Genomic DNA, 17,074 nt, shown 5'->3' with positions numbered 1-17,074 from the left:
GTCCTTTTTCAGTAACATTTTATTTTAAATCCTTAGTGAAGATCTAAGACGAAAATATAAAGTGCCAGGTTTTAGGGTTGGGGGCGGAGGGAAAGGCCTGCTGAGTTCACACCATTTGGACTTGCCCTGTTCAGCTCCTCAGACATGAAAGAGGGTATATCTCAAAATTGAAAAAAAAAGTCATTCTTGAGTTCCCCACCATTCGGTGTCCATGAGGAATTGAGGGACAAAGTCATCACAGACCACCAATGAGAACAGTCACTGTGGGAGGCAGGTCGACAGCAAGGAGGCTGAGGCCGTCTCAAAGAAGACCGGCGGGATAGAGAGGAGAGGAGGCAGCGGGTCCTGCAGGCTCTGCAGCAGAGACAGGGTGGCCGCCTGCTCCTCTGGGGTCTCCTTCAGCATACGCCGGGCAAAGGCCTGCTCCATCTGTGCGGAGAGGTGGGAGAGGGGTCGGTGAGCACCACAGGGCCGGATGCTATACCCCGGGGCTTCTTCCCCAGGGTGCCCTTCTCTGGAATACACCTCCCCTGTGCGGGCTCTGCTGACTCACCTGCACCGCAATCAGACTCTGTGAGGTGTGGCTGGGGTCAGGGTTCTCCTCCCAGAAATTCAGTGTCACTTGAAACTTGGGTGGGGGCCCCAGGCCCTGGAAATACCTGGCCAAGTCTGAGAGAGAAAAGGCCAGGAGTTGGAAGAAAGAGAAGACAGAAGGCCCCAGGCAGGGAGGGATGAAGGAGGAACCCATAAGGGAGGAAGAGGGGTGGCAATGGGGCTACTCAGAGACCAAGGCTAGAGCAGGAGCCGGGGGTGGTGAGACTGCTCTCTTGTGCTAGGAACTAAACTGCTACTCACCTGAGGACAAAGAGGGAAAGGGGCCCCCTTTAGGGGTAGCCGAGCGTCACACACCCTGAAACCTCTCTGCTGGGGGAGCTCAGGGTCTGCTTGGCAGCAGTCCTGGCTGCTAACACAGGCGTGCCACACCTTGGTTGCCTGACCACTCCCTTCCACACTCACTCTCTGCATCCCCTATATTCCTGGCCCCAGGCCCAAAGTCCAGTTGAGAGCTGAATGGAGGCAGGAAGTGGAATTCTCAGCATGGTTGGGAGAGGGGGAACCCGAGGGCAGCCCGAGAACATGTGACATGCGCAGCTCACACAAGTGTGTGGATGGTCATTGTGCGAGTGTGTCTGGCGGGGGACGGGGGTGTGGTGCAAAGCGCACCTTCTTGTAATTACGGTTCGCTTCCATGTGGTGGCGCTCCTGAGATGCGCTATTATGGTGCTGGGCTCCACCTGGGCCTCATCTTCTGTGGTCTTGGCCCAGGAAGGGGGGCTGCTAGGGCTGTGCCCTGGGATGTGCACCACACAAGTGCAGGGGCCAGGCCTGGACTGTGCTGGGGGATTGGCTAGAGGGAGCGCAGGGTGACGGCCGGCCCAGAGGCGGGGAGCGGGGGTGGGGGAAGGGGCTCAGGTGCCTGGCTGGAGCAGCCTCACCTCTGCAGAAGTAGCTGGTTCTGAAGAGTTCCACGCACTCGTTGCTGGGCAGTAGGTGCGGGCCCGGGCCAGGTGGCATCTGGGGCGCGTTCCAGGAGATGGGGATGGGGCAGAGGCGCTGCACAAAGAGGCCCCGGGAGTTGCTGGCCAGCAGGACCCCTCTCTGCAGCTGGCTCAGCAGGCGCTGGGCGGGCTCACGTGGGCCGGGTTTGGGAAATATCACCTGCTCCATGCTGCACTGGGAGCTTGAGGGCTCAGCCAGGAGGCGGCAGTCCAGGCTCTGCACCTGGGCCTCACCCACCACACGCCCGTTGTAGATGAAGGTGAGCAGCAGCGAGTAGTCTGCAGACAGAGAAAGGCCAGCTGCCCCAGTGCCCTTCCGGGGCCCCACTGACTGGCAGGAAGTTCTGGAGAAATGAAGAGGGACGCCTTGCAAACTCAACATCCTCATTTTGCTGGTGAGGAACGTGGGGCTCACAGAGAGAGACCAAAGGAGGGCTGGTGACCACCAGGCAGGCTGCGAGGTAGGGGCAGCAGCTGTGCCTTCTGAGGACAGAGAAGACCTTGCCTTTCCTATCCTCACCCCCCAACCCTCAGCAGCCAGGGGGTCTTCCACTCATGCTTTCCCAGCCCTTATGTGTGTGTGTGCTCAGTCGTGTCTGACTCTTTGCAACCCCATGGACCGTAGCCTTCCAGGCTCCTCTGTCCACGGGATTTTCCAGGCAAGAATACTGGAGCAGGTTGCCATTTTCTTTTCCAGGGCATCTTCCCGATCCAGGGATCAAACCCAGGCCTCCTGCATTGCAGGCAGATTCTTTCCCACTACACCATGGGAATTCCCTGGCTCCCAGCACTCAGGAGAGGAGCTAATACATAGGTTTCCACTGAGGCCTTAATGCCCAGGGTCTTACAGTTTACAAGAGGGTCCCAGAGACCAGGCCTCTACTTAACCCACAGAATCAACATCTCAAAGTGGATTTCCAGGGAAGAGACTCTGTAGGGGGTATTTTTGAGAAGTGAGCTGTGTCTGGAGTCTGGAATCTGGCAGGCATGCTGCCTAGAATCCAGTGCCTCTGGGTCAGGGACCCTGCTGCCAGCCCTGACAGATTAGATAACACATGCATGGCCTTAGGACGAAGAAGGGGGACAGGGGCAGGGGTGAGTCAGAAACGCCAAGTACCTGAATCTGGAGGGGGCAGAAGCTCCAGGGACAGCAATTCTCCCTGGAAAAGAGCCTCAGCTGTGTCCCTACCTGGAAGGGAGGCAGAGGTACTGGTCATTCAGAGTGGACTGGGGAGTCCAAGGGCCAGAGGGTGTGGTGTGGAGGATGACGCAAGAGGCAGGACCCTTGGTACCTTCCTGAGGCTCAGGGCTGCTGCTGCTGCTGCTGCTTCCGCTGCTCCCGCTGCTCCCAAAGTCTACACGGCCAGCTCCCCCATTGGTCTCCACCATCTCCTGCAGACACAGTTCCTGTGGTTGGCCCACCTCGCCCCCAGTCACTGCTCTGCCCTCGGACCCATCCGCTTCCCTCCCCAGCTCTCACATTCTGAGGGGGCTCCTGGAGCGAGGAGGGGCTAAGTATGCAGTTCTTTGCGGTAATCTCTTCCTCTTTGTTCTCAGAGGAGGCAGAACTGTGGGGTCGCTTTGATGGTAATTTCTGGGTCCCTGATTGAGCTGTGGAATGTTGAGAGGGAGGCAAATGTCAGAGCCTTAAGTGGGCACAGAAGGAAGGAGGAAGACAGGAGGCAGTGAAAGGATGGGCAGGACTGGGCAGGGAACTTTCTTCCCAAGGACAGGGGCCTGGAAGGCCTGCCTGCTCCCGGGAGGCACAGAACTCCACCCTTCCCCCCACACTCCACCCCTGGCTGCTGATTTTAGGAGTGGTGGGGCAGAGGGACACCCACCGGGGACAGTTCCTGGTGGTAGCAGCCGGTACACCTTGTAGGGCTCAGCGCCATCCCTATGGCCGATCTCAGGAACCTCCTCAAATTCACAACTTTTGTTGAGAGCACAGCGCAAACGAGTCTTCCAGATGGCAGGGCCTTCCGAGCTCCCCTCCCTGTACTTCCCCTTGTATATTGCCCAGGCCTAGAAGATAGCAGCAGTGAAGAGATCACTGGCAATGGACCATTGACCCAGCTGGCTTCATGGATGTACAGCCCGAGCGCTCACACAGAAGGGCTTGTGCTAGGTTTATGCTCAGCTGTTGCCACCGTGAGATCCATGCTGAGTTTTGCCTTTTCATCTTGCGTGGGGCTAGACCTACCCTCCAATCTCCCCTTTATTTGTCACCCTACAGGGTGACAGCGCCAGTGTGTGCTCCATCCCTCCCTCCGAGAGGCCAGTTTCCAGGCCTTTCACCTTGAAGAAGGCGGCATCTTGGTCCTCCCGGAAGTCCTGCTTGCCTGCGTGCTTCCAGGGGATCCGGAACATGGTCTTGGCCGCATCCTCCCAGCACACTCCTGGGAACTGCCCGCTCTCCACTTGCTCCACCACCCAGTTCCGGAGCTTTCGGGTGCAGCGTGTCCTGCCTGATGCCATCCTAGGGATAAGAGCAACAGAAGTGTCAGAGGAACTGACACTTTGGGAAGAGTGAGGCCCTGGCCCTTGGGGTTGGCTTCTGGCCAGGGCCCCCGGAGATCCCATTTATATTTTGTCTCCAGACATATCTCAAAATTCTGAGGTTGAATTGTTTCATTTCTGCCATCACTAGCAAGTATCAAAAATACTTTAACATCCCAAGATGTGACGTCTGGAGGGAAATCCTAGGCATTGGTCTTGATATTTTTCAGGAATCTACTGTTTGGAAGAGAATTCCCCTGGTGTCCTGCTCCAGGTGAGATTGTCCTGTCTAGATCCCCAGTGTTTACAGTAGCTGCTTCTGAGATGTCTCATCAACCCTCTTCACCCACCACCCTCACAACTTCTTTGATGTTCCCCAAACTTCCTCTGTGCTTGACCCAGGAGCAGGTGGGGCAGGGAGCTGGGGGCTGGGGCAGAGCTGCGGCGGAAGTGGGCAGGGCCAGAAGGCAAGAAAACAAGCAAATGGGGCAATCTTCTTCCCCAAACAGCCCCATAGCAGGTCCTCCTGTCCTTGGCCTGTAGGGCTTGGGACACCGGCCCCTGATCAGTCTTTCACTCAGGCCAAACTTCTAGCTCCCTGGCTCACAGGCCTTCTGTCTATTCCTCAGTCTAGCAGAGGGGTCTGCAGAAGCCCCTACCCACCACCTCCAGTCTGGCCAGGGCTTTCCAAACCGAGGCCAAAGCTGATACCCATTTTTGGTTAATCTTACCTGAGCTGCTGTGCGGGCAGTCCCAGGGCTCAGCGGACCTCAGCTCAGCTCAGCTCACCTCCCAGCTGGGCAGCTTCTGTATCTCTCCGCCCCTTCCTATAGTCCCCACCCTAAGTTTCAGTTCTCCTCCAGGGAGGGCCTTTTCCCTGAAATCACGTGGTCTCCGAGTTGCAGGGCAACTGGTTACCACCAGGGGGAAGCAGCATCTGAGAACCTTATCTTCGGAATCCTGAGGTCAGAATGTGGAGGAGAGCCTCTCCTGCTTCAGGCTCCTTCCCTTTCCTCCCTTAAGATTCCCCTTGCTTGTATCTGACGTCTGTGACACTGCTGCTTCCCCTGGGAGGCTGCAGTGTCCTGGAGTCTGGCCTGGGGCCTCTGGATAGCTCTGTACCACTTGCCCATCTATATTCCCCCCATGGTGCCTGCTTGGTACCTACTAGGTGAGCCCAGATATCAGCTGAATTCAATGAAAGAAAGAAAGGAGGCAGGGGAGGAAGAAGTCCAGGCCAGGTGGCTGGATGGGGAGGGTTGCCCTTGTCTACCAACAAGTTATAACAAAGCTCTGTTCACCCCACTCCCCTTTCCCTGGTGCCCCCAGATGGTTGGGTCAGGAAGGAAGAAGGACTACCAAGAAGCCTGGGCAAGGAAATGCCTCTTTATTGGTGCTGGAGTTGTTCCTGTGGGAGACGAACCACAGGCCCCTCTTTGGGACCCTCGCCCTCAGCTACTTCCTCCTGCGGGGGATACTCTGTCCCAAGGGCACCTCTTCTATCAGCTTCTGCAGAAAGAGAGAGAAGACGATGATGCTAGAAGCCTGGGACTCAGACACAGGGCGGAAAGGGGACTCCTAGAGAGTGGGGTCAGAGGCAAGGCTGGCGGGGAGGCTTTACCTGTAACAAGCGGGCGTGGTAGGTGGGGATGTCCTCCCCAGGCAGTGCCTGGGGGCGCATGTGCAGGTAGCGCTCAGCAGCTGTCATCAGCTCCTCCGTTTCATACAGGGTGGCTGGGTCCAGTGAATGGGAGTTGATGAGGCTCACAAGATACTCTTTGTAGTGCGCCCTGGGGAGATGAGAGGGTAGAATATTTGTTCTGTTTGGCTGATTTTAACTGAGTGTGCTGAGCACCGTGCTGGGCACTAGCGTACTCGGAAGAACCAGATGGACGCCCCTTGCCTGTTGCTCTTGTAGGCACTTGCCAACCTGTGTGTGCTGCCTGCTGGGCCCCTGCCTGGAGGGCCCCCTCCCTCCTACTTCTCACAGGACCCACTGCTCCCAGAGGCCCACTTCTCTGCCCAGGCACATCCCCAGTTCTCCTGTTCCCCATAACACCAAGCTCCATGCCCCGCCTGGCACTCACTGGCAGAGGCCAGCATAGCCAGCGGGAGTCTCCTTGCCACAGGCTTCGTCCCGGAACCCGTTGGGAACTTCCTTCTGCTCCATCACTCGACAGCCACCTAGGGGTAAGGGAAGGAAGGGATCCTTTGTCTGGAGGAGGCCACTGACCACAAAGGCCCAGGAGAATGTGGGAGGTGGCCTCTAGGAAGAGGACTGAGGACAGGAGTCCCTGCTCTAAGTGGGGCAGGGGAGGTGTTGGGAAACAGATTCCACTCTGCAGACCACTTGTGATACAGAAGCAGGGACCAGGCTGTCTTTGCGTTTAGCTAAGCTCTTACAAGGTTAGCTTATTCTGTGATGGTCTTACTCTATGTAGATGGTAAGAAGTGGGATAGATTAGAATCACATGCAACATCTTTTCTCTTGTCCTCACAGAACCTAAAACAGTGCAACTAGTAAGTCTCATTAAATAGCCATTGAGTTAATTAATGAATTACTATCCTTTGGGAATGGGAGAATAAAATTAGCATCAAGGTTCCAGGCGCTTGAATGTGTCCTTACATAAAAGAGTTGGGCTGTAAATTGGACACAACCCCTGCTTCACAGAGGAAGAAACAGCCCGGGGAGGCTGACTCACCAAACGGGACAACAAGCAGGCACAGGACGGGCTCTGCATCCTGGTTCAACCCCAGACCCAAGCCTCCCCTTCATCCATCACACAGCGGGAGCCCAGCCCCTCCTCTGGCCTCCTCCCAGGCCTGGCCCGACACTCACCTCCAGGCACTGCCCGGGCCCCTGCTGGGGGTTCTGTGTTGAACATGACATTATTGTCCTGAGGGCAGAAGGATGGGAGTTAGTTTCCCTGGATGCCAGCCTGCTGATTTTTCCGCATCCGACCTTTCCCTTCCTGCCACCCTACATCCTGCCTCCTCTCCTGGGCAGCTGGTGAACCAGCCCAGTTGGCCACCTGACCTGAAGTAGCTTTTGGAGCCGGACAGCAGACCAGTCCCGCAGGTAGAAGAGGCAGTCTCGGGGGTGGTGGCCGTGCAGGGACTTCTTCACCCTGCAGTTAGGGTCTGGACATTTCTGGTGGAAACCCAGATGGGAGAGGGGCAGTTGGAAACTGTTGGGGTCCTGGCCTCTCAGGAACCCCTGCATGAGGGGTCTAGGGGTGGGGGAGATGGAGACATTGGAGGGTCTGGAGCAAGCAGAAGAGGGGAGGGGACAGAGAGAGGTGCTTTACCTCACCCCGCACAGGTCTCCTCTTCCCCTGGGCTGTTCCTCCACAGCCTCTGCCCCTCACTCCTCACGGGAGCCCCCACCCTGCTACCCCTTCCATCCCAGTCCTGGGGGCTCACATTCTTGGCGTAAAAGGCATTGTAGCAGCCACTGCAGAACTGGTGGCGGCACTGGGTGCAGTGAAAGTGCATGCAGCCTCCTCGGGCCAGTGCGTACGAGAACTTGCACTTGGGGCAGTCTGCAAGGGTCAGCGGGTCAGGGCTGGGGCTGCTCCTCAGGCCCCAGGAAGAGAGTGTCATTCTTCGCAATGAGAGATTACTGGGCACCTTACCTATGCCGTTTTCCTGAAGGTACATCGCCAAGCCCTGGGCTTGGTATTCTGGGTCATTGGTGCGTTTCCAGTTCTGGAAATCTTCACAGCTCCGGCCTCGGTGCTGTTCCTCCCACTGCCAGAAGGAAGCAAGCTTCGCATGAAAGCTCCATGCCAGGCCCTTCTTGCTGGCCACCCCACTCAGATCCAGCGGGCCCTGACTCAGTATACAGCACTGCCATCCACCATGTGCTCCAACACCAAACTGAAGGGCCAGCCTTGGTTCTCTCATCTCTTCACACCTGACACATTCACCAGCAAGTCCTGTTGCTGTCACTCCAGCCCAGCTCCCCTTTTCTTTATCCCTACTCTGAACAGCTTTACTCTAGGCCAGGCCAGCTCTCGCCTTGGTTACTTGCCTTGATGACCAGTCTCTCTGCCTCCACTCCTGCTTCCCTGTGGTTCAGCCTCCACCCAGCAGCCAGTGTGCCTTTGAATGCATAAATCAGGCAGCTTCAACTGCACTGGGAGTGTTCTAGCTTGGAAGTTTGGAGGTAGGGTGGCAGGTGTTCACTTTATTATTGTGTTTCATAAGACAGATGCAGATTTTTGGTATAAAATATTTGAGTTTTTTTTTTATGAAGAATAAACAGTTTTATTGGGCTCACTCAGACTAGGAATCCATTCAAATATTCAAAATTTTAAAGGTAAATGAGAGTGCATAACCCCTTGTCCAGTCTTAGCATGAAAGGACCTGAGACTTCCCTGGTGGGCCAGTGCTTAAGACTCCACACTTCCACCGCAGAGGGCGCAGGTTCGATCCCTAACTGGGGGACTAAGATCTTACATGACCCATGGGACAGCCCAAACAGAGAAGGAAAGGCCCATCCCCTCCTCGCTCGGCCTCATCATGACCTCTCCTGATCCGGCAGCCAGCTCCTCTCAGACCACCTGCCACTCTCACTCTCGCTCTCGAGGCTCCAGCCATACAACGCTTTTTTGGACTTTGGCCTTCCTGTGTTTTTTTCTTTCTCTCTCAAATACTTTTTGCATAGTTGACTTCTTAATTTTCAGGCCTGAGCTTAAATTAAGCCATTTCATTTATTTCTAAATATTTATTTATTTTTGGCTTTGATGGGTCTTAGTTGTGGCAAGCTGTTGGGGCTCTAGTTGTGGGACATAGGCTCAGATGCCTCAAAGCATGTGGGATCTTAGTCCCCCGACCAGGGATTGAACCCCTGATTGCAGGGCGGATTCTTAACCACGGGACCACCAGGGAAGTTCCTAAATCAAGCCATTTTAGAGAAGACTTAGCTAACCTCTTTTCCCATGTACCAGGTAGGTCCACTCTGTTATTCCTGACCTCAGATTCCTATTTGTTTTCTTCATAGAACACATAGTGATGTATATACTTCTGTTCTCTCTCCCTTCCTCAACCTTGCCCCCTCCCTCCCTTGCTAGTCTGTAAGCTCTTTGAGACCAGAGAGCTTGTCTGTTCTGTTCTGTAGCAAACCCCAAGTCTAACACAGCACCTGCAGTAGCTCAGCAGGTATTCCAAAGCTTAGATGTGCCTCACCTGGCGCTTACAGTGCACACAGAAGGTCTGGTGACACTGGGGACATGTTGCTTCCTGCTGCTCACGCTCGTATATGAAGCCGAAGGAGCACTGTGGGTGCAAGAGCATAAATCTGTCTAAGGCTTCACCACGTGCTACTCACCACCCCTCCTTCCGGTCAGCAACTCTGGGCAGCCCACTGACCTGGGCACACCACAAGAACTTGGGGTCCCGCATGAGCACGCCCTCAGTCAGCTTCTTGTGGAACAGTGCATAGGCATCTGGCTCTAGGCTCTCTCGAAGCTGGGGACAGGATGAGAAAGTGGCGGGTGGGCAAGGCTCCTGTTCAAAGCCCAGGGCACCCTGAGTCCGAGGGACCGCCCTACCTGGATGTCGAGGGTGGAGAAGTAGCTGAGCAGCTGTGTGTCATCGGTGAGGTCGGGGCGGCCACAGGCAGGGCACACCATATCCGTGATGTGCTTCTCCTTCAAGGCAATGGTGAAGTGCTGGCGGAAGCAGTCGGGGCAGATGGTGCACTCACAGGAGGTCAGGGCCTGCATCTGGTGGAGGGGAGAGGATGGGAGGGGAGGGGTCAGAAGCTATAGCTGCCAGCCGGTGGAAGGGGCAGTGGCCTGGTGTCTGCTACAACTGGGCAGGCAACCTAAATGTCTGAAGACCTTCAGATGGAAAAAAAATAGACAATGGTGAGATCTAATGTAAAGGGAAGACCCTCTAAAGGCATGCTCAGTCAATTAAAAGCAAACACATGATAACTGAATCACTTTTCTGTGCTCTACACCTGAAACTAGCACAGCGTTGTAAAACAACTATTCTCCGATAGAAAATAAAAATTAAAAAGAAGACACCATTAATTAAAAAAGGAAAAAAAGGGAGGGGGGTATTCCCTGGTGGTCCAGTGGTTAGGATTCCACACTTCCACTGCTGAGGACCTGGGTTCAATTCCTGGTTGGGGAACTGAGATCCTGTAAGCCATGTGGCGTGGCCACAAAAAGCAAACACACAAACATCCTTGAAATGATAAAACGATAGCAATGGAAAACAGACTAGTGGTTGCTATATGACAGGAGGAGGGGAAGAAGGTTACAACTACAAAGTTGTGGCACAAAGGGATTCTTTTGTGATATCTTTATTGTAGAGGTGGTTACGTGAATCTACATGTGAGATAAAATTGCACACAAGTACACACATAAACCAGGAGAAATATCAACAACCTCAGATATGCAGATGATACCTCTTTAATGGCAGAAAGTGAAGAGGAACTAGAGAGCCTTTTCATGAGTGAAAGAGCAGAGTGAAAAAGCCAGCTTAAAACTCAATATTAAAAAAACTAAGATCATGGCATCCGGTCCCTCACTTCATGGCAAATAGAAGGGGAAAAGGTGGAAGCAGTGACAGAGTTCCTCTTCTTGGGTTCTAAAATCACTGTGGATGGTGGCTGCAACCATGAAATTAGAAGATGATTGCTTCTCTGTCTATGACGAACCTAGACAGTGTATTAAAAAGCAAAGACATCACTTTGCCAACAAAGGTCTGTATAGTCAAAGCTATAGTCTTTCCAGTAGTCATGTACAGATATGACAGCTGGACCGTAAAGAAGGCTGAGAGCCAAACAATTGATGTTTTCGAACTGTGGTGTGAGAGAAGACTCTTGAGAGTCCCTTGCACAGCAAGGAGATCAACCCTGAATACTCATTGGAAGGACTGATGCTAAAGCTGAAGCTCCAGTACTTTGACCACCTGATGTGAACAGCAGACTCACTGGAAAAGACCCTGATGCTGGGAAAGATTGAAGGCAGAAGGAGAAGAGGATGACAGAGGATGAGATGGTTGGATAGTATCACTGATTCAATGGACATGAACTTGGGCAAACTCTGGGAGATGGGTGAGGGACAGGGAGGCATGGTGTGCCATGGGGTTCAAAGAGTTGGACACGACTTGGTGACTGAACAACAAACATACACATCCACGCACAAAATGAACAAGGTCTGCAGTCTAGCTAACATTGTACCAATATTTATTTATTTATTTCTTGGTCCTGACACTACACTACAATTATATAAGATGTCACCATTGGGAAGTGTGTAGAGCACACAAGACTATACTATTTTTACAACTTTCTGTGAATCTACAATTATTTTAAAATAAAAAGTAAAAACAAACAAAAACACAGAGCCAGCCTAACTAACCTGGGCTGTATTTGGCCAAAGAACCACCACTTCTGACCTAGAGTTAAGTTAGAAGGGGCTCAGGAGATAAGAGGGGCCTGTCCCTACCAAATGGGTATTTGATGATGACATTAAAGAATTACTGGTAATTTTTTTTTGGCATGACAGTGGCATCTGTGCCTGTATTTTCAAAGAGTTTTATCTTTTAGAGATAGATATGGAAATATTACAGGTGAACTATTTGATGTCTGAGATTTGCTTCAAAATAATCCTGTGTAGATATGTAAAGATTAGCCATACATTAATAATGGTTGAAGCTTGATGACGAATACATAGTGGAGGGAGGGAAGCTGAATTTCTTATCCAATTTTCTCTACTATTGCATACTTGAAATTTCCCATAATAGAACATTTAAAAAAAAGAGAGAGAGGTGGCCTATTCCTGCTCTCCCCTTCCCAGAAGCCTTCAGGGGCACATGGGCAACTGCAGAGCAAAAGACAACATGAGAGACAGGACCCGGGGTAGAGTGGACGTCCAAAGGGAACAGAGCGACTCTAAGGCCGGAGGCAGTGGAGACTCACCCGGTTGCGGGGCAGGGCCCAGCCGCACACGGCACACTCCTGGGCAAGCAAGCGGCGCAGGAAGGCCCGGTCCTGGCTCTGCCTCACGGCCTCCACCACGTCCCCCAACTCATAGTTCCTAGGTGTTTCCTGCAGCAGTGCCAGCGCCAGCTCTGCCCGGCCCCAGCTGGGGAGTGCGTGGACTGCCAAAAGCCGTCTGACCAGGCTCTGCAAGGCGATTCAGGTGGAGAGGGAAGATGTGGCTGTCAGACCCCAGGGAGCCTACCCTTCAGCCTGCCCTCAGCCCTACTAAGTGGGCTCTTCACCTCCTTCCAGCACCTGCTTATCTGGCCCATCCCAGGAAGGGGTGGGCTCAGGGCCACTATCCCAGAGGCGCTGATGGAAGGGCTCTAGGCGCTGGCGCTGTAGCTCAGTGAGGGCTCGTGCCACATCACCCCCATGTTGGAACAAGGCTTGAAGAGACCCTTCCTCAGGCCCAAAGCCCAGGGACCGGAGCTCCTGCACCTGTGAGTTGGGAGGGGCGAGAAGGAGTGAATCAGAGTGTGAGAGGCTCTTAGATCCACAGCCCTCAACCCTGCCTCACCTCCAGCCCAGCTGCTATACCTTCCTCCGCCGGGTCCTCACACACTCTTCCACAGCTTCATCCAGGTTGCCATGACGATCCAGCCAGGCCTTCCGGGCCTCCTGACAGGAAAAGGCGCCCAGCCCCGGGTCCTGCTGTTCAGCCAGCTCAGCCACCATCTCCAGCACATACGGCAGCTCTGAGCGCAGCCACTGCAGGGGCACCTCGGTGCCCGAGTACTGCAGAGCCGAGAAGACCTCCTCTGGACAGGCACCTCCAGCTTCCCCTTCCTAAGAAACAGCCCCGCTCAGATAGAGAGCCCATCGGGAAGGGCACACTCCACTACCGCCTCAGCCTGAACCAAAATGCTGACAGTGCTTGAGACCATGGATCATGTGAGCGGTGCACAGTCTGACACCTGCCCTGGGGGAAGGGTTCACGCAGCTGCTGCTGACAGTGACAGGTTTGGAGAACTCCCATCAATCAACTGCAGCCTCTCCCTTCCCTGACAAGCTCATCCCAGGCCCAAGTCCTCACCCGGATCTTGATCACCAGCTGGAAGCCTTCCTCCCTCATCTTGTCTTGGCGCTGCTGCTCAAGGTCCCCGCAGGAACAGGTCACGGGGGCACTGACGCGTCGTGGAGGCCCTGGTTCCTGTCGCTCTTCCGAAGAGCTGGCATGGGGCTGGGGGGTCTGCTGTACTGGGATGGGGCTGCTGGTCCGGTTGCACATCGCACACACCCAGCCAGGGCCAGAGTTGCAGAAGGTACAGTGAATACAGTACCACACTGGAGTCTGGACAGAGGAAAGCACAGGATCCCCCTGCTGGAAAGGCAGAAAGAATTATCCTATCGAAGGCTGGCTAAGGCTCAAAATGGACATATAGGAAGCTTGGGGAAAGATACCGGGGAACTAAGGGAAAACAGGGGATGAAGAAGTAGAGAACGGCCTGTGGTCACAGATGCAAATAAAGAGATGAGAAGACCAGGAACAAGATACCTGAAGGGGCTTCGGGCAAATGCTGGAATCCAGAGAATCCACCACCAAGCTGGGAGGCTGAGCCAGCCGAGGTCGCTCACATATGGCACACAGCACGGCCGCAGCCTCGTTCTCAAAGGTGCAGCTCTGGCAGGCCCAGTGACCCCGGGAAAGCTCAGATTCTAGGCCCCCAGTTCCTTGGGGACCCTCAATTACCAGACCCAACCCCTTACAGCCTCGGGGCCGATCACAGGCCACACAGAGTACTGCCCAAGGTTCATTTAATAAGGCACAGGCAGAACAGGGCCAGAGCAGACGGGCACTTGCAGGATCGGGGGGAGAAAAAGAGCTGTCTCCCAGGGTCGGCACGGAGGCTGGCTGAGGCCGTGGTGGAGCTGAGGCAGGTAGGCTATTGGAAAAATAGACATGGCCTGCTGAGGGGGTGCCTAGGACCCTTACCCATGGGCCCCCCTCATACCCTGCAGGACAGCACATGGCTCTGGCCTTTGCACATGTTATCCTCTCTGCCTGAAACACTCGCACAGTCATAGCTTATTCAACACTGAAATGACAGCTTAAAGTTCAGGTCTGGCTGGTAAATATCTCAGCCTCACCCCTGAAGTGAAGTGAAGTGAAGTCGCTCAGTCGTGCCCAACTCTTTGCGACCCCATGGACTGTAGCCTACCAGGACCCTCAGGCCTTGGGATTTTCAGCCTCACCCCTATTAGAGGCTTAAAATACTGCCAACTGATCGAGCTGATCCTTCTGACTAGGGTGCCTCCTCCCACTACCTATTCGCACACCATGACAATCTATTTTGCTATGACTGGTATGTATATCTTGCTTGGTATGTATGTCTATGATCTCCTGAAAGGCAGGAGCCAGCTGCTTGGCATCTATGAAACAGTCTTTAGCACAATATCCAGCACATAGTAGACTCGAGGAATATTAAGTTCTCTCAATTTTGCTCCCACTCAGAAAAGAAGATCTCGTACCTGGGGTGAACGGCCTGAGGGGCCCCATGCAGGGTCTTGCGATGGTGATGTGCACGGTCTGGGTGTCCGTGGAAGAGGCGATCACATGTTAGACACAAGGCCTGTTTACAGGTTGAGCAGTGCAGCGTGCCTGGGGCAGAACCGCAGAGGAAGCAGGGGCCAGGAGTGGAGCCTGGAGAATGGGAGAGAAAGAAGAACAGAATATCTTTCTACAAAAGACCAGATTAGATTTGAATCAGCTGTGGAGGGAAACAAATCACAGACTACTATTTCAACGTATCTTTCTACCCAAAGAAACAATCTTAATCTCTTTTTTAAAAGAAAGGGAGATAATCAAGAAAAAAGAGGAAATTTCTATCAATATGATCTACTAGCACTCCTTCCCCCTAATACAGAACAGTAATACCTGCAGCAGAGGGTATGGTGAGGGGGCCGGGAGCAATCTCTCTCAGTAAGGGGGCAAACTCTGAGAGCTGCAGTAGCTGAGGAAAAAGGACAGGGAATGAGTAAGGGCTTGGGGACACAGGCCCACAACAGGTTTCCTTTGTTCACCAGGCCCCAGAGCCCCATTCCTGCCTTCCTTACATCATCTTCAACCTTGTCTTTCAGCAGCTGCTCCAGTGCTTGCGGTTTTGGATGAGCATTCTGCAAACAAGATGAGAAGAGTTCCCACCTATAGCCTTAGAACAAGACCCTCCCTCAAAGCCCTGGTCCCCCAACATTCACAGAGTGAAAAGTACAGAGAGATCCCAAGTTACAGGACTATGCCTGTGATTCAGCAGTATGAGAGTCCCCAGACTGGCCTTGTTGTTAGGCTAGGCTCCCCAGACCTGGTGCTTAAGTCCTCAGGACTAGAGATACCTCACCTGTAACAGCAGATTGAGCTCTGTCCGAAGCAGCAGTACTTCCAGTGTGACTGTAGCAACTTGCTGCTCATCCGGCTCTTCCTGCCTCTCAGGGAAGCTCAACCCATCTGGCTGCTCCTCTGTGTAGCCATACAATCGCAGAACATCCCGGCCCCCCTGCCACACAGGCAAACCAGTCACCGCCCAGCAGGCCCCCTTCCCAATAGGGCTGGGACTCAACCCATTCAGCACAGCCTCAGGCCTTTTCTAGCCAACCCCCTGCCCAGGCTAAGTTTCCTATTCCCATTAGGGGTCCAGGGGCTTCACCTGCACAGCATCCACCGTAGAACGAAAGACAGGGTTATTAAACTTGACCCCGCGCCAGTACCGAGGCCTCTGAGGGCTTAGGAGGTTGCGGCCATATTTCTCCAGGATGTTCAGGGCCGTGGAGAGGGTGTTGAGGTAGTTTCGGGGCTGGGAGCAGTCAGAGAGCAGAGAGCTGTGAGCCCCGACACAGCCTCAGGTCCCCTGTCCTCCTCCCGAGCCGGGGCGGGCCTCACCTCCCCATGAGCGTTGCAGCGGACCAGGCGTGCAGCATCCAGCTGCAGGTAACGGGCTTCTGGCGGCAGAGAGGTGCCCAGTAGTGGCCAGAGCTGCTCCTGCGTAAAGGCCTGGCCGGAATCCCTCCTCAGGGCGCTCGCTAGCTCCTCGCGGGCTTCCAGGAAGGCCCGCTTCTCCTCCTCCCCCGGCATCCTGAGACAGGAGTCAGCCCCGGCCCGCTGCCAAACTGGACCGGGCGCAGGCTGTGCACAGCCCGCGCACCGTCCGGAGCGTCTGGGGTCTGGCTTCCCGGCCCGATCCTGGCCGGTGCGGACGCCCGGGGTCACTCAGGCTACGTTCACTCTTCGGCCCCGGGCCCCATGCCAGGGTTAGCGGGAACAGGAAGTACTAGGAAAGAGGGCGGGATTGAGACCCAAATTCAGAGGAACGGGCGGAGTTTAAACTTAAGAGAGGGTGGGGCCAGGAAGTCAGGGGGCGTGACCATGAAGGCCCAGCCAATTATAATGGTAAATAGTCCCTGGCTCCTCCCCCAGAGCGTCTAGGCAGTAAACCTTGTTCTAGCTCGCTTCCCCTCGTTGGTCCAGGCTGGTTCCACCCTTCTCGGGGTAGCCCCCGGTGCGGGGTTACTTTATTCCCCCTCAAAGTCCTCCTCTCTATCCGCACCCCACTGGGGAAATCCCACTCAGCTGGGGACTCAACTCTGGCCAGCCTGAGCCCGTCAAGCCCCTTCTGTCAGTCTTGAAGATAGAGTGCCCTTCAGGAGGAAGCCCCCTCTCCTTCTTCCATATCCTCTATACCTTCTCCCTCCTACTACTTCTCCCACTCACTCTGATCCCTCTCTGACCCTTCCCCGCAGTCGAGCCTTCCTGGGGGAGCCACACCACTGAGCACCCCCTTTCCCACTCTCCCACCCTTATCCCTACCCCAACCCTGGTTATCCTTGGGCGGTCCTTTCCCTTCCCTCTAAGCCTCTCCCCTTCGAGAGACAGCCCCTGTTCGGTCTCCGCCTGTTCCACTTGTCCTAGCCCCTCCCCCGGGCAGCCCCCGGGCTTGTGACCAGTCAGCACCGCCTCTCCTACTCGCACAAGCTGAGAATGGCAGAGGGGCTCCCTACGGTTTGCTGCCTTCCAGGGGGAGGG

General features: G+C 54.6%; 2 protein-coding genes and 1 non-coding gene across 9 annotated transcripts; 1 reads left to right on the top strand and 2 right to left on the bottom strand.

The window, feature by feature from the left end:
- Window position 1: 1 nt before the first annotated feature.
- Window positions 2-5,278, bottom strand: IRF9 (interferon regulatory factor 9). 6 transcript variants are annotated; one of them, XM_061157859.1, is made up of 11 exons: window positions 4,790-5,278; window positions 3,858-4,038; window positions 3,401-3,584; window positions 3,040-3,170; window positions 2,852-2,951; window positions 2,677-2,748; window positions 1,720-1,838; window positions 1,497-1,614; window positions 1,225-1,408; window positions 554-669; window positions 291-429 (listed from the first exon to the last, which is right to left on the bottom strand). In XM_061157859.1, exons 2-10 carry the CDS (start codon window positions 4,035-4,037, stop codon window positions 591-593), a joined length of 1,167 nt encoding a protein of 388 aa, XP_061013842.1. In that variant the 5' UTR covers window position 4,038; window positions 4,790-5,278; the 3' UTR covers window positions 291-429; window positions 554-590. The 6 variants fall into 6 exon arrangements, with proteins under 6 accessions (XP_061013841.1, XP_061013839.1, XP_061013838.1 ...); XM_061157858.1 differs by lacking the exon at window positions 1,225-1,408 and having other exon boundaries at window positions 2-429; XM_061157857.1 differs by having other exon boundaries at window positions 1,497-1,838.
- Window positions 5,279-5,424: 146 nt separating this feature from the next.
- Window positions 5,425-16,322, bottom strand: RNF31 (ring finger protein 31). Of its 2 annotated transcripts, XM_061157847.1 has the most exons (21): window positions 15,935-16,322; window positions 15,702-15,848; window positions 15,396-15,551; window positions 15,115-15,174; window positions 14,936-15,011; window positions 14,530-14,701; window positions 13,556-13,943; window positions 13,094-13,381; window positions 12,598-12,846; window positions 12,313-12,498; window positions 11,995-12,201; window positions 9,614-9,787; window positions 9,432-9,530; window positions 9,249-9,338; window positions 7,694-7,808; window positions 7,482-7,600; window positions 7,096-7,209; window positions 6,898-6,955; window positions 6,146-6,242; window positions 5,680-5,848; window positions 5,425-5,567 (listed from the first exon to the last, which is right to left on the bottom strand). In XM_061157847.1, the coding sequence occupies exons 1-21, from the start codon at window positions 16,124-16,126 to the stop codon at window positions 5,514-5,516; spliced, it is 3,210 nt and encodes a 1,069-aa protein (XP_061013830.1). In that variant the 5' UTR covers window positions 16,127-16,322; the 3' UTR covers window positions 5,425-5,513. The 2 variants fall into 2 exon arrangements, with proteins under 2 accessions (XP_061013830.1, XP_061013831.1); XM_061157848.1 differs by lacking the exons at window positions 5,425-5,567; window positions 5,680-5,848; window positions 6,146-6,242; window positions 6,898-6,955 and having other exon boundaries at window positions 7,206-7,321.
- Window positions 10,130-10,202, top strand: TRNAG-UCC (transfer RNA glycine (anticodon UCC)). Its single transcript has one exon. It is a non-coding gene; the product is annotated as a tRNA-Gly (tRNA).
- Window positions 16,323-17,074: the final 752 nt, after the last annotated feature.

Source organism: Dama dama, chromosome 12 (assembly GCF_033118175.1).
Source record: "Dama dama isolate Ldn47 chromosome 12, ASM3311817v1, whole genome shotgun sequence".
Taxonomy (NCBI): Eukaryota; Metazoa; Chordata; class Mammalia; order Artiodactyla; family Cervidae; genus Dama; species Dama dama.
Note: the sequence above shows the minus strand (reverse complement) of the source record. Positions and strands in the feature narration are given on the sequence as shown.